General features: G+C 36.8%; 2 protein-coding genes across 3 annotated transcripts in view; both read left to right on the plus strand.

Annotated features, from left to right (window-relative positions):
• Positions 1-116: 116 nt before the first annotated feature.
• On the plus strand, positions 117-8562 carry LOC131355762 (myozenin-2-like). Its single transcript, XM_058394238.1, has 6 exons — positions 117-1124; positions 1970-2057; positions 4007-4170; positions 4720-4849; positions 7263-7446; positions 7815-8562. The coding sequence occupies exons 1-6, from the start codon at positions 948-950 to the stop codon at positions 8068-8070; spliced, it is 999 nt and encodes a 332-aa protein (XP_058250221.1). The 5' UTR covers positions 117-947; the 3' UTR covers positions 8071-8562.
• Positions 8563-13404: 4842 nt separating this feature from the next.
• Positions 13405-15509, plus strand: part of LOC131356630 (inactive ubiquitin carboxyl-terminal hydrolase 53) — a 37158-nt gene continuing 35053 nt past the window's right edge. The window contains exon 1 of one of the 2 annotated variants that reach the window (XM_058395766.1): positions 13405-13757. The gene's annotated coding sequence lies outside the window, so the exon portion shown is untranslated. The remainder of the gene's footprint in view (positions 13758-15509) is intronic. The other variant, XM_058395765.1, reaches the window with a different exon arrangement.

Genomic DNA, 15509 nt, shown 5'->3' on the forward strand with positions numbered 1-15509 from the left:
CTCTGCATCGTTAACATTCCTCATTTTCTGTTGTGCCATGGGCAATAAGAAATATACTTTTCTTCTTTGTTGCCCTAACTTGAAAAATAGTAACAAATGTGTAAATTTGAGTGGAGTTTTCATACCCTTAGACAAAGAAAGATTCCGTACATAACCGGACATTTAACATGCCCAAGTCTTGAAAAAGGGTTACGAGAAAAAATGTTAAGAGATTATATTATTGAGAATAGTGCAGCCTCTCAAAATGTTATATAGATATTATCTAATAATTTGCTTTTAGGTTTTTACGTGAGGTCATTTAGGAAATCTTTGCTTTTCAATCATTCCTTTTATTATGAATCATTATTTTTACAGAAAAAAATCCAAGGTGAAGATTATTTTGGACTGTTACTTCATCCAAAACTATCTTCCCCAAACTGTTGCCACACAATTGTCTAGAATGTCTAGAATGTAGACTGTGGCATTACAGTTTCCCTGCACTCGAACTAAGAGGCCCAAACCAGTTCCAGGATGACAATGCACCTGAGCACAAAGCAAACTCCATGAAAGCATGATTTGCCAAGGTTAGCCAATCCCACTGAACAATTTAGGGATGCATTTGAATGAACCTTGGCATCCTTGCGCTACATCAGCACTTAATCTGACTAATGAACGCTCAAATCCTCACAACCACACTGTAAAATCTAGTGAAAAGCCTTCAGGAGAGTGGAGGTTATTATAACAGCAAAAGCAAATAAATCTGGACTAACATTGGAATTAAAACAGCACATATGAGTGTGAAGGTCAGGAGTCTACAAATTTCTAGCCATATACTGTACAAATATTTACATATAAATGCTTTATTTATCTATGAAAATTGATACAAACGTTGCTATGAGAGTTACATTATCCAGCTGACATTACCTAGCTTCATTAAACCTAAGCATAGTATATATGTGTCTGACCTCATGCTATATTTAACTACATTCAGTGTAAGTCACCCCCACCCAATGAGCCACCTCCCCCTAACCCCCATGGTGTATTTGGCAGACCCCCTCGGTCCTTGGACGAGCCGGGTCACATTACTCAGTCTGTTTCTGATCCATATACAACCAAAGTCACCTACAGACACCTCCAAAGCACAGGTAAGGCCCTCCATGTTCAGGTGTATTTTTAAGTGTATGTATTGAGAGAGTATTTGAATCAGACCCATGCTCTACAATTATCATCGGCTGTACTTGTGCTAAAGTAGGTATAGGAAAAATTACACTCATATACTGTAAGGCTTAAACATCATTAATCATATTATATATAACATATAGAGAGTTTTATCATTTGTAATTAAGTGCTACATTGTTTTCTGTTTCACCCTGGCTGCACTTTCTGTAACTTTGATAAATCTATTGCACTATTTTATTTTATTTATTTTTTTATTTTTATTTTTTTTAATAAAATGTGAAAATCTGCTTAGGTTTATTTTTAGTGTTCCTTACTTTGAAATGGTTCCAGAGTCTTTATTAAATTTTTCATTCAACCATATTTTCCCATTTTCTTTTTGCTTGCCGATCTTTGCGTTGTGCAGATCTCAGGCTAAATGTTCAAGGACTGAATCTGAGATGGGAATAAGGGAAGAAAATAGCAGTGCACAAATGATAGAGACATAAATGTACAACTCTACTGTATTCTCTATCTGTTTCACTGGCCTTATGTAATGTCCCTAATGTAACGTCCCTTTGGCTACACTGTCTGGACAAGTCAGGTTTACAGGCGTTTTGATTGACTGTATGACATAGTGTGTCTGAATAGTGTGTGTTGAACATGATCATCACATTTAATAGTGTGAGGTTATTTTAAGGGATGAACTGACTTTGTCAGTTAAACACATACAATACATTTACACATGCTAAACTGCGGGTGAAAATATCTACTGTCTTTGATATAGAGCCATTGAATAAACCATATGCCTGTAACTGCTTTCTTTTCTCCACAGGACACAATGTCACAGCACTCCTTAATGACAATAAGAGAGAGGAAAATGCAGGCAGCAGCTATTTGCAGAGAAATCCAAGGCACTGATGGTATGATCTTTATTTAGCTATTAACAAAAATAAACATATCTAGCCATTTAGACTGGTTCCTGACTAGTTACTGATGTGTGTGGTTGACAATATTTAGGTTCCTGAAGGATGGAAGAAAAGATATGCTAGTGTTTACTGAACACTCATCTTTTACTGTCTTGTTTCGCATGTATTAAACCCAGGCTGATGCTAAACGCTGTTTATAATTATAATTATATAATTATAATTATAATTTATTATCTGTAATTCTTTTCATTTTAACATGTATGACATGTGAAATACACATGAAAATGCCCCGAAAATGGACTTGTGAACAATATGAACACATGATCACGTGCACTTTCAGGGCACAAACACACTTTCATGTGTATTTCACATCTGATCACATGATTATTATCAGATGTGAAAAGTAATTTGTAGTGTAAGGAGTGATTTGAATATTTAAGCCTATCAATTTAGATTAATTAAAAAATGAGCTATACACAATCCAGTAATATTTCTTACATTTGTCTATGGACTCTTACAATAGCCGATGACATGCTCGCTCTCCACAGACAGCCAGCCCACTAGTTTGAAAGGTTTATTTTTGTAATTCACCCTCTGCCACACCCTGGCTGGGCTGTAAATAATCCAATGAGATGTTTTTACAACTGAAAGTAACTAATACTTTTGTACTTGTCCATAGGAAGCACTATTTCTGGTCATGGAAAACTGGCAGCTGAGCGAATAAAGATTCTTACCAACTGTTGAAATATGCTAATGGGGTATATTTCACAATGTTTGGTAGATCTATAACACTTCCGTAATTAGTCAGTGTTACAGCGTTGAGTATAACTGGACAAATAAGACCAGGGCCTAAAAAAGACCTCTGTGGGAAACCTAATGGTAGATCTCAGGTTAAAGGAAGCATAAGTGAGTAAAGGATTAAGGAACAAATGTAGTTTAGGTCTTGGAAAAGAATTTAGATCTAGGTAAAATATTGTACGGATTTATACAAAACGCATAATAGAAATGTTATGGAAATAGAAATATATTCTATATCCTAAAATGTTTTTGTGGTGTATACTTATTTCTTATACAGTGCATAACTAATACAAAAAGGATATGATATTGGCCATTCTGCAAAATTAAATGGATCTTTTGCAAAATCCAAGTAATATTAAGTAGTTTTAATAAACATTAAGAATTTATTTTAGTTATATAAATTATATAGCCAAAACTTTGTGGAAACCTGACCATCACACTCCTGTTTGATTGTTTGACTGTTTGAACATCCCATTCACTGTTGTAGATTTTGTTGCTGTAAAAACCACCACTTTTTTGGGATGGCTTTCCCATAGACTTTTTAATGTGGTGATGAAGATTTGGGCCCTTCAGTCACAAGAGCATTAGAAAAGTCAAGAAAAAATGTTGGGCACAAAGGTTAAGTGCATTGCTGCCATTCCAGTTCATCCCAGAGGTGTTCAGTGGGGTTGAAGTCAGGGCTCTGTGCAGGACACTTAAGGTCAAGGGCTTTGCAAGACACTCCACCCTTTGGCAAATTATGTCTTTATGGACTTTGCTTCATGCACAAGAGCATTACTATGATGAAACAGGTTGCACAAGTTCCTGTGAAGGGAAATTGTAATCCTACATCATGCAAAGAAATTCTAGACAATTGTGTGTTTTCAACTTTGTGGAAATCGGGAAAATCCACATAGAGGTGTGATGGTCAGGTGCCCATGTACTTTTGGTGATATAGTGTATATTTAGACTAAAATGATTACTATTATATGTTAATGACTCCTCAAGTATACTGTTTAACTTCACATAAACCAGGTTACCTGTCAAAATCAACATGTTTGTGAGATCATACACAGTCTGGACATCTTGAACTTTTGAACTGACAAATTCAAATTATTCATTTACAGAATCTGTACAATTAACATATCATTTTCTGACTCCCACAGGGTCTAGGATGGATCTTGGCCGAAAGGCAAACACACCTAAAGAAATCATGCTGGAAGAACTCTCATTAGCTTCAAACAGGGGATCTCGACTCTTCAAAATGCGCCAGAAACGCTCTGAGAAGTACACATTTGAGAGCATTCAGAATGCATCTCTCCGTATGACTGTAAGTAGACTAAGAAAAGTTCACCAGTCTATCGATAGATCAAAATAATCCAATAATTTAAGCAATAGAAGATGACATTTATATGGCATATTGCTTTTGAATCTCTACCAGTTATTCTGCCATAAGCATATATATATTTTTTAAATGCTATCTTAAATATTAAGCTAAATGTCAATGATTAGATTTGAGCAAAAGCATAGACCAGAACGAGGGATGCTTTTCAGTTGCCATAATGCAGACATGCAGATGATACACAGACCACCATGTGAAAAAGACCATGTATTATTAGATATCATAGCTTGGATGCATGGGTACTATTTTCAAACAGTAGAGTATCACATTGAACATTCTCTCTAACAGCTTACTTTCTTGACCATAATGTTCTTCACGTTGCTTTGGGGAAAGTAATAAGCAAAAGGCATCATGTATTGTAAGAATCTGAAATTAACTGCACCTCCAAGCAAGAATCTTTTTAACATATTTCCTTTAAAAAATGTCCTCTCCTACTTGTCCTGTGTTCAATGCACCTCTCATTTATCATTCTTGCAGGATGGTGTGATTCCTCCTGCACCAGGTATTGAAACCACAGTTAATGGTGTAGGAGTTGACCAAGCATCAAAAACTCCTCCAAACACACCTGACCCACATACCATGCCTAATCCTGACTGTATAGCCCCAGGTTAGTGCTCATACAAAACAAATGCATAGACCCCACTGCTCAAACAATATCTATGCAGACCAACAGGAGCCTGTCTATATAATAAATGAATCTAATTTTATATAATAATGTCTTACATTTATATAATAATATGACTGGATTTGAGTTGAGAGTTGAGCATTTCTGCTACACTCTTCACTGTGAGCATTCCTTTGTAATAGCCCTGAGCCTCTCCAGGAAGTTTGTCAGGCATTTCCTGTATCTTCGAGGAGCTGGCCAATTGCAGCAGCTGTCCATAATAGTATCTCTAACAGATTTTATCTTTTTATATCCACTGATTTACTGAGCCTGTAAGCTGTACTTACTGGCTTTACTGTACTCTGATGTGCAGTACTGTCAAATGCTGTAAATGTTCATGTACAAGGACATCATATGGTAACAATATAAAGTCACATCTGCTTTGTAGTTCAGGATATTAAGCATATTCTTAAGCTAAAATCTGGCTATGTTTGGAGTTAATATTGCTACATGGCACAACAGTGGATTAAAACAAACATTGTTACATCTGATTGCACGTTGTGTGAAAACACTTCCTTATGAGCCGCTTGTAAATAAATAGCACATTCCTAAGAATGTCAGAGACTGGGAATGTCAGTAAATTTGAACAAACTGAAGAAGGAAAACAAGGGGGACAAAGCATAAAAGTACTTCAGAGATTGGCCCTTTAGAGTGAACAAGTTCAAACTGTTCAGCTGTAGGGGAGGAGAGTATCCAGTGAAGAATGAAATGTGGAATTAAAATGGGGCAAAATACAAGCATATTATACTGTAATGTCGATATTGGGACAAGGATCAATACACGTCTGTGGTATGGAAGAAAGGGAGTCAAAATCAAATTGACGCTAGAGAACAATTAAGCAGGAGTCAATAACCAGAACATTTGGGCTCAGGCCGGTGTGGCTGAATGACAGTCCATATGGCTGTTCTTAGCAAGCTGGGCCTGTGAACATTATTCAAGCTACTCTGGGATCAAACTGTAGAGAATATGGAGTAAAACCATGTCCCAGATGACATGTAGATCATGTTCCACCAATTTCTTGTCTGACCAAATGATGGCACCAAACCTAAGCTTACATATACTGAACACTTATTTATGTCCCTCTGGAACATTCTGAGCTAAGTTGTTTTCATTTTCCACTTGGGTTGCATTGACATTATGTATAGACATCATACTGAGTCAATGAAGAGGGGTTTTTTTTGTTTGTTTGTTTAATTTGTTTGCTTTTACCTAAAAAATGGAGGTCCTTCTTAAACAAGAAGAATATCTTTGATACTTTTACTTTATGGTAGAGCAACTTTATCTTAGGTCTTAGGCCTCCAGTATATCCAGTGCTGCTTAGAAAGCAGTTTTAAAACAAAAGATTACCGCATGGACATCATACTTTATCATACTTCAGAGTACAAGGAAGACACTGGCATTCAACAGCTGTACACAATTGGCTAAAACTAATACAAACATCTTAGCTTGACTAATTTTAATCTTAGTTAGTGTATCAGTGTGTCATTACATATCAAGCAGGTGGCTGTTTGTCATTACCAAATCAGGCTAAAAGCATATCACACTCGATATGCTATCAACCACTAAGCAAAGAATTGTTGACTTACTCTCTGCAACTCATACCTCCTGACGACTCGCTATATGAAACATGACCAAATATACTGTACACTTCCTAGTTATATAAATCAGTTATTTAAGGCTTTTATCCAGCTTTTAAAGTCTGCTACATGTGAATTATCTTGGCTGCATCTATTGATGCGCACAGACATTTTTAAAAAATCATTTCATTTCACTTACACTTACATTTTTGGCAGACACCCTTATCCAGAGCGACGTGCAACAGTGCTTTGAAGTCTCTATCAATGAATAGATCAACACTGGTTCACTAGGTCACAGACTTGGGATACCATCATCAGTCTAAAAACTCTATTGGCAGGAAGCACAACTTTAAAAAAAAAAAAAGTTTTTTCACTGTGAAACGAGACTACCACATTTTAACTATGCTTGTTATAATATTAATATATAGAGAGACTATATAAATTTCTCAAAATATTTTCTGATCCTCTAGGGGCTCTCCTCAATAAATGTAATAATTAAGACAAATTATTTAGATTTTTTTTTATGCTCATTCTAGGATATTGTTTAGGAATTTATTTTATTTCTAGGGAAGATACATTGACATAAAAGATCTCAGTTCAAATAATAAGCAAACATTAGGGAATGTTTTCACAGGAAATGTATTTCATAAAGAAGCCTGCTGGCATGGTACATTCTTTTCCCATGAAGGCATTGCAGGTAACATATCTTCCTGACCCGTGGCTGTTTCACTGCTTGGACAGTTTAGGAGCTTTTCCCACTTTTGATGTGTATTCTTTAGGTTATGGAGGTCCCATGAAGGATGTTCCAGCAGAGAAATTCAACCGCACAGCTGTTCCTAAATCCTACTTCTCTCTGTGGGAGCAGGCTCTCATCAGTGATCCCTCTCTAGCAGACATGGTGCATTTACAAATGCCTGAATCTGAGCCCACACCTGAGATTCCACAGTACAAGAGCTTTAATCGGTGAGTACTGTTCTTTATAAAGAAAACCTATTATTCATCTGTCTGTCTCATTAAATGCAGTTTTTAACACTCCTTGGGGATATGGCAGATTCCATGAATGCTGCTTTATAGGGGAACAACTACGTTTTCCGAGCCAAAAAAATGCCGCATGAAAATATTTGAACCTTTTTCTAGAACTATTTTCAGCATTTTAGGATTGACTGGGTAGAATACAATGTTCCACCACAAATTTATTCAAGCTTGCCTTTGACCGAAGAGGAATGCTTTTTTCTGTTTTTTTAAAGAGCAGATGTGTCTTCAGGCAGTAATTTCCTTTAGTCATATTAGTTTCAGGAGCATTAACATCTAACCTGTTGTTTGATTCCTAGGGTGGCAACTCCGTTTGGTGGTTTTGGAAATGCTCCTAAAACTCCGGTCAAGTCAGCTGAAGTGAACATTCTCCCAAGTGCCTCCACTTTTCCACCCCCAGAGGATGAGGCTGGCCCTGTGCCCTCACGACCCTCCTTCAACAGGACAGCTCTAGGCTGGGTGAATGATAGTGCCCCTCTGTTTCTTGCCTCTGCCACCCTGGAGCCCAAATCATCCAGGCTGCCAATGTTTATCCCTGAATCTGAAGAACTTTGAATTTCACTTGTGTGATAAATATAATTGAATCTAATTTAGGTTGCATATTCAGGTAATATTAAATGGTATGTAAAATTGTTTACAGTGTCTCAGTGACTGACCATCACTGTATCTGTTTCAGTTCTTTTATAGAAAAGCATTGCAGGTAGTATCACACATTATCTGCTATAAGTAATGTAAGAGTTTTCCTTTCTACAAATAATTGTTTAATTACAATGTCATGTGATGCTACCCCCTTACAGTATAACTTATTCTATTACACCCACTATAACTATTCACCTATACACCCTTGAAAAATATCACATTTCACACTGGATTATGTATGTAATGTTTGACCGCATGTTAAAACAGCATTACAAACACATTATGCCCAATTTGCACATGGAAACTCAAGTAAACACGTATCACAATGTGAATAATATGTGACAAAAATAAAAAACAAATGCCCTACATAAACATCTTTCTGTAATAAAGACCGGCTATTATTGTTGTTGTTGTTGTTGTTGTTTATTTATTTATTTATTTATTTATTTATTTATTTATTTATTTATTTATTTATTTATTTATTTATGATAAATACTGAAAAAATACAGAATATTGGCCTGTTGTTACGTTGAATAGAAAAAAACAGAATTTACTCAGCTGAATAGATTCAGTTTTCTAATCTTCCATCTATGTCCATCTAATGAGTGTGATTTGCTGTATTGTAATCACTGGAACAACTACCAGTGAATGGCTTGTTATGAACAACTCAGGCTGCTCAGGTCAGCATGTGTGTTCAAGGTTACAATCTCCAGACCTGACAAATCATATCTGTTTTACTGAGAAGATGGGATAAGTGACATGTGTCTTGCCTTGTGGCTACATTGCTGTCCCTTGCATTCAGTCAAGCAGACAGCGATGGGTTCAGTGCATGTCCGTCACAGCTCAATGGACCTCATGCTGCACTGTAGCAGGTCAGTTTTTCCTGAGAGAGTGAAGCAGATTTAGAAATGTTTGATTGTGGTCATGAATTTTCTTTAGCTAGTAGCATCTTCATGTAATTTACAGTTGAAGAGTTTACAGTAATTCTCTTTGTGATTTGACAGTAACTTTAATATGGCTGTTTTTTCAGTATTAGCTAATGGCTTAAAATAGCACCAACACAAGAATTATGCTTTATAATTAAAAGGCCTCATCCGTGTTAATATACATTTAAGTAAGACTGCAGTTTCATATTGATTTTAAAGACTCTGTGCAATTGATCTGCAGCCTACACTGATTTTAGCTGAACCCTAGCTATATGTGCAATATTACAAATTGTGCAGTTGTAATTGTGCAATGTTTATATTACCTACAATAAGCATTAAAATGTAAGTAAAAACGTTCAAATCCTTGAACACTGCATTTAATTCAGTGTATCCCAACAATATATCCATCTCATGGGTGAAAGAGTTCTTGCTGGATAGAAGCCAACCAATTAGCCTGAGACCCCCTGCATCAAAGGTAGTAGATTACACATTCATCTAACCAGACAACAAATGATATACTTTGAGCAACTGTATGATTGATGCACAACCTCTTATCATACAATGTACTATGCTGAAGCACACACGCACACACACACACACACTCAAGATGCTGATGCTGACAGAACTGCTAGCAAATTGTTTTAAGGTCATGACACCAATTTTCAGCCTCAAACCTGGACTTGATAATTGCCTAATGACTCAATGTTAAATGTGATAAAGCAGGAAAAAATACAAGAGTTGTACAGTGCTCAGAGGGAAGCAGGAAATTTTGAAAATCTAACCACAATTGAGGGGTGATCCTAAGTTCATTATTGTATTATTCCCAACAGACATTTCACTGACATATGATAGGCTGTTTTGATTCTGACAAAAAAATTACTGGAAATTACTTCTGACTCAGGAGAGATGTTCTTTACTGCATATTTATCATAGCTGGGATTCCAATCCCTATGAACACCACAAGAATTTATGGCAGAAAATATTTTGAAGGCCAGTTTGGTCATTCACAACAGGCTGATTCTCTAATGGTGGTGTTTTATTTTTTCATGAGCAAGCAAGCAAAGGTAACTAAAGACCCACCAGGCATAAAGGGTTGAGTTGGGAGTTGCCTGTTTAATGTGCTTGACTCCAGAATTCGATAGTTCTTTGACTGGACCTGAACCATGCTGATTTTGTACACATATGTACTTGAATCTAAAGTTTCTCTTCTGTTATTATCTGCCCTTCTGGTTTATTGTTGAGAGGATTCATTTTGGCACATGGTGTTAACAGCGATTATAATTAAATCAATAAAGTTCTGCTTGTGCTAAGTTCTGTTATGTTTATAATGCTGTTTTCTGAATTTAAATAGCATAGAAATGTTCTGTTAAGTCTTAAAAGCATACCGAGCAGCATGACTGGACTTCAGACTGAACTCAACACACTGCAAATCTCATATTACCATAGAACTTTAGTAAGGTAAAAACATCCTATTTGCCTTCCTCTTTTTAATGATAGTAAATAATATACAGTAAACTATGCTGCCACAGTGTTTTTTTCTAATATAAAGCATGCACGTCAACAAATGACCCAGGAGCATGTGGTCATCTAGATACAGTGAACTGTGATTTTTAACCTGGATTCAGCCCAAAAAATATATATCCAAGGTTAAAACGGTGGTGTTGGGTTTCAGCGGACTTAGCAGCAGGGTGTAATGTGTCAAACATGTCAGGTAAAGCTTCCGCTTTTAAAGCAATTCCTTTCTGAAGCTAAATTTTCATTTATCTAGAGAAAAAACAAACACATGCATGAGCATTTAAAAATAACTAAAAATGTCAGCTGTTAGTAGTGAATCACTGCCGGTACAGTCACTCTATAAATATACTGTGGCAATATATACTGGGATGGGAAAAATAAAATTCATGTTAAGCAGCACAGAGCTCAACTGAGTCACGGTCAAAATCCCTCCTTGTTTTGCAAATGGAAATGACATCCTCCAGAGTCCAATTAAAGCCTACACAACGCCAACTAATAAAGCACGACCTGTTCTCCTGAGGCTGAGGTGAATGATGTATATAGCTGTTTTAAACTGGTTAAACCACAACTGAACTGAACTTTGATGCTTCGATTTTATATGCTAGTTATGTTAAACCAAGCCACACGTTACCATGTTCACATCAGTTGTGAAGGAACAAGGAAGTCTAATTGATAAACTGTCCCAGCAATCTGTTCCACACAAAGCTATGCATGGCAAGGGTTTTATTCAATGATGCGTCAATGGAAAAAAAATTATTTGTATCTTATCCTAAATGTCAGGGACTGCTCGTCTGCTCTAGCTGTATCAGTGAAAGCTTCTGCTACCAAGGCTACAGCAAACATTAAAAGGAAAATACATCACCATCACCACTTAACAATGTTCCAGGGTTGATGTAACGTGGTCAAATGCCAGAAATTTGTTCCTGAGTTCAGACAAAATGTTTCACTCAAGGATTAGAGCTGTTCAGTGAGAAAAAGACCTATTTTAAATTAAATATCATGGATTATCATGCCTCCCTGTAGTTTAATCAAACAGACTACCATGCCATTATTATGGGTTACCAAGCAACCACATTAAACCTGCATTATATGATGTACATATGCTTTTTTATGTTGTCTTGTGAATTTTTTTATTCTAGTACTCATATAATTTTTAGACTGATAGTTCTCACATAGTGAACCAAAACGAAGATGTATTTATTGATAGAAAATTTTAAGTACTTCTGTAACTCAAACACTGGACAAGGGCACCTGCCAAACAACATAAGAGTAAATGTATTTGGGTTTTGTATTCTCTTTGTTGGTCTCAGTGCATCTCAGTCAATATATGCTTGGGTCTTTATTCCAGTTCCTATAACAGTGTAGTGCAACACAGTGTAAGTGCAGTGTTTGACATTTTATCACAGTCAAAATAGATTATCCCAAAGTCTACATAGGTAAAAAATTTTCAAGATTTTATTAAAGAACTGAGTTTGCACTCCTAATTTTTCTTATTAGCTGCAAAGATATTCATCCGATTCTGATACCTGGCTACAGAATGCAAAAATAAAACCTGCATACACATTAGGCTTGCTATACCTGTGGCCTACAATATTGCATCACAAATGTGGAATGCTGTTTTTCTTATTCCACAACAGGGAAGCTTATTCTCGGGTTTATAACCAATTAAGAACGATAGTCACACCTCAAGATGAAATCTTGACAGCTGATATACAAACAGATACTGACTCAAACAACTGACTCATTTTTTTCCATCAGTGTGGGTGACTCTCATTCATTGCACTGAAATTTATGTACCCTGTTTGTGACCCTACAAAGGGGAAATGCATTGACTCTTCAATGGGCTTCTCAAGTGCTTCCTGAGGAAAAGCCTGGTCCATTCAGATATACCATGACCTCTCACTAAGCACTCTATATTACTTGCTCTGATTGCTTTTAAGTGTTAAGCCGTTCCTGCTCAGCAGACACACAAATAAATGACTGATAAGAATCTGCCCTAGGTGTTGCATTTATTAGCTCAGGTTTATTGGATGTAGTTTACCAAGTTTTAGGAACTTGCATGTGCTACTTTACACGCAGCAAAATGATGCACATGATTTATAGTAATAAATTTCAGGATTTATAATAAAACCTTTCATTTTTACACAGATATCCTTGCGATCATACAGTATGCATTATGTGCACTGCTTATTTTATTTATTTAATTGATAAAGATTTTCCTATATAGTAGTCATTTATAGATTACATTACAGAAATCATAACCTTTAAACAGACCAAATAAAACAGAAAAACGAAATATATTTATTATTAATGTTTTATTTATATTTTCAGTCGCCCTCCTACAGTTGTGTTGCTCCCATGACCAGACTTTCTTTAATAATCAAACTTTTTTCATCGAACCTGAACTGGCTCTGTGTTAGACCACGAGCATACTTCATTTTCTTTTCTTTTTTTAAGGAGCAAATTTTTTTTTTCTCGATTTGGCCATACTATTTTTTTTTTTGCTAAATTTGCAAACAGAATGAACCGACACATCAGCAAAGTACAGCAGCACTGGAACAGGATGTGCATGTGCATTCCTGAAATGAGTAGACTACCTTTGAGATATGTACCAGAAAGATCCTCCCTTACGCACGTGCGCTGTGCGCGGTCAGCGCGCGAGACTACAGAAAACATGGCACACTGTACGGGTGGCGAAGCTTCTGCCCTGTGCTGTATACACGGGCGTGGCTTCAGTACAGTGCGAGGAGGCGGGGTTTGAGTGCGGAACTGTATACAGGGAAGGGCGGGGCTTGAGCTCCAGCGCTGGAAACATCACTAATCCTGAATTTCAGGTGGCTGCAGTGAGTCGCTACTGCCGCACGCGCTCACTGTAGAGGGACCTGAAAACCTACCGGGAAGCTGCGTTTCAGGGGGTTCTACTGAACAGTTATGTGAAGAAAAAAAAATGAAAAGGCAGAGAAGTCACTACTTCAGCACGAAAAGTGATTTTATATCTTGCCGATCATCCTGGTACTTCACTTAAGTGACAACTTTACTAACGCACTCGGCTCTTCCGCCTTTGACACTTCGGGAGCTGGCGCCGAGAAGCAAAATGCTGACACTTGGGAATATTCACTGATTAAATCTCTCGGAATTGAGGCGAAATTACCCTGTTTACTGGTGAGTAATGCATGTTCTGATACTGATTTGCTGTCTTTTGATCAAACTTTCCTCGCCATTGTTATGCCTCCCACTGCGCATGTGACGGAGCCGGAAATCTACCTGATTCAGGTGATCAGGTTTTGTCGCTCGAGCATAGCTGAGAAGAAGAGCTCACCATCACATAACATATATATATATATATATATATATATATATATATATATATATATATATATATATTACAGAGTGGATTTTTTTTGTGTCAATATTAATCATTTCAATTAAAGATGAAAATAATCTTTGTCTGTATTGTAGACATTTTAATTCAGTGAGAAACCTCGACAGCTTGGCGTAGCTTCCTCTCAAAGCACGAGGAACACAGGAACAAATGAGGATACACTATTATGCCTCTTAACCCTCGTCCAATATTTGCTCTTTTCTCTCAGTGGTGTAAAGGTGCGCAGTGTTTGTGTCTTTTGGGCGTCATTTTGGAGACAACTTGTTCTCTATTCACGTTGATTCTGTGAAACTCCCATCGATACCACGGCCATGTACCACAGGAGCTCCAGGAATTTCGACACGAACTGCTCTTGTTTACTTCTTGAGTTTTCTCTTAGCTCCTAGCCTTGTGCCCTTATCTCGCCTTACGTCAAACATTAAATACTTAAAATATATTTCAGGAGCTTATTCCCGAATTAATCTGTCTAATAAGTAACACACATTGTAAGTAAAGGTGCTGAATAAGTACGTAGAGGTGTGACAGGAGTAAGTTGTCACAGCTCCAAACTACTAAAAAAGCACCCCAGTGTATATTATCCAAAAGCATCAAATATCTAAATGAAGAAAGCACAAGTCATAAGTTGAACATTAGAAGTAAACTGAATCCTGCATTAAACTATGCTCAGTTGATAAATAGTAAATGAACGATTATTGGGGCTTTTCCAAACAAGCAGCTGTGTTTTAATTGAGTCACATATTGAACTCGGCTTTGCTCTTGTCATAAACATTTCCACAGCCCAGATATTTTGTGGTGAAAGACGTGGGAGACAGTTGCGTTACTCTTCTTCAAGCTGGGCAAATAATGCTGCAAATAAATTTAGTTTTTTTCATTTAGATATTTATCCACAATAAACTTACCAAGAATATTTCCCCCTTTCTTTAATAACCTTTAAGAATCCCAGGCCCCTCTCATGTCTGGCAAGAACAACCCCGATCATTTAAAGTAAGTTTAATCATGATCCTGCAATCCACTTAGACTGTAAGAAAGTGTAGGCTTATGTATGAATCTACTGTAAAATTCGAAAAGTGTTCATGTGGCCGGCGTTTATGCATGTTTATGTGGGGAGAGTGAAGAGAATGCACAGGCATGCTGAAAAACTGGCTGATGTATGTGCCATGCTGCAGCGATGTGCTTTAGGATCATGCTTTTCATGCTGTTGCCTCATTACAGTCCTGACATATCAAGCAGTCCCACAGCAGTCACTTGCCTCCTTGAGGAAGTGATATATATATATATATATATATATATCTTGATGCTGGTCAATTTCTACATATCGCTCCAGTAAGGCTGGGTTTCTGAATGATTGCCTGAAATGATCAAGTCTAGTGAGATTTGAGACACAAGGAATAAAACACAGTGTTCGATCATCATGATCAGGGCTGCTTGTAAGCTGAAAACAAAAAAGAAATTGATTGCTGTTAAAGAAGTATGGATTTTTGTAAAAGACGCTGAATGAACATTTAATCCCTGTTTGAGCAATCCCATTAATC

Source organism: Hemibagrus wyckioides, linkage group LG07 (genome assembly GCF_019097595.1).
Source record: "Hemibagrus wyckioides isolate EC202008001 linkage group LG07, SWU_Hwy_1.0, whole genome shotgun sequence".
Lineage (NCBI taxonomy): Eukaryota > Metazoa > Chordata > Actinopteri > Siluriformes > Bagridae > Hemibagrus > Hemibagrus wyckioides.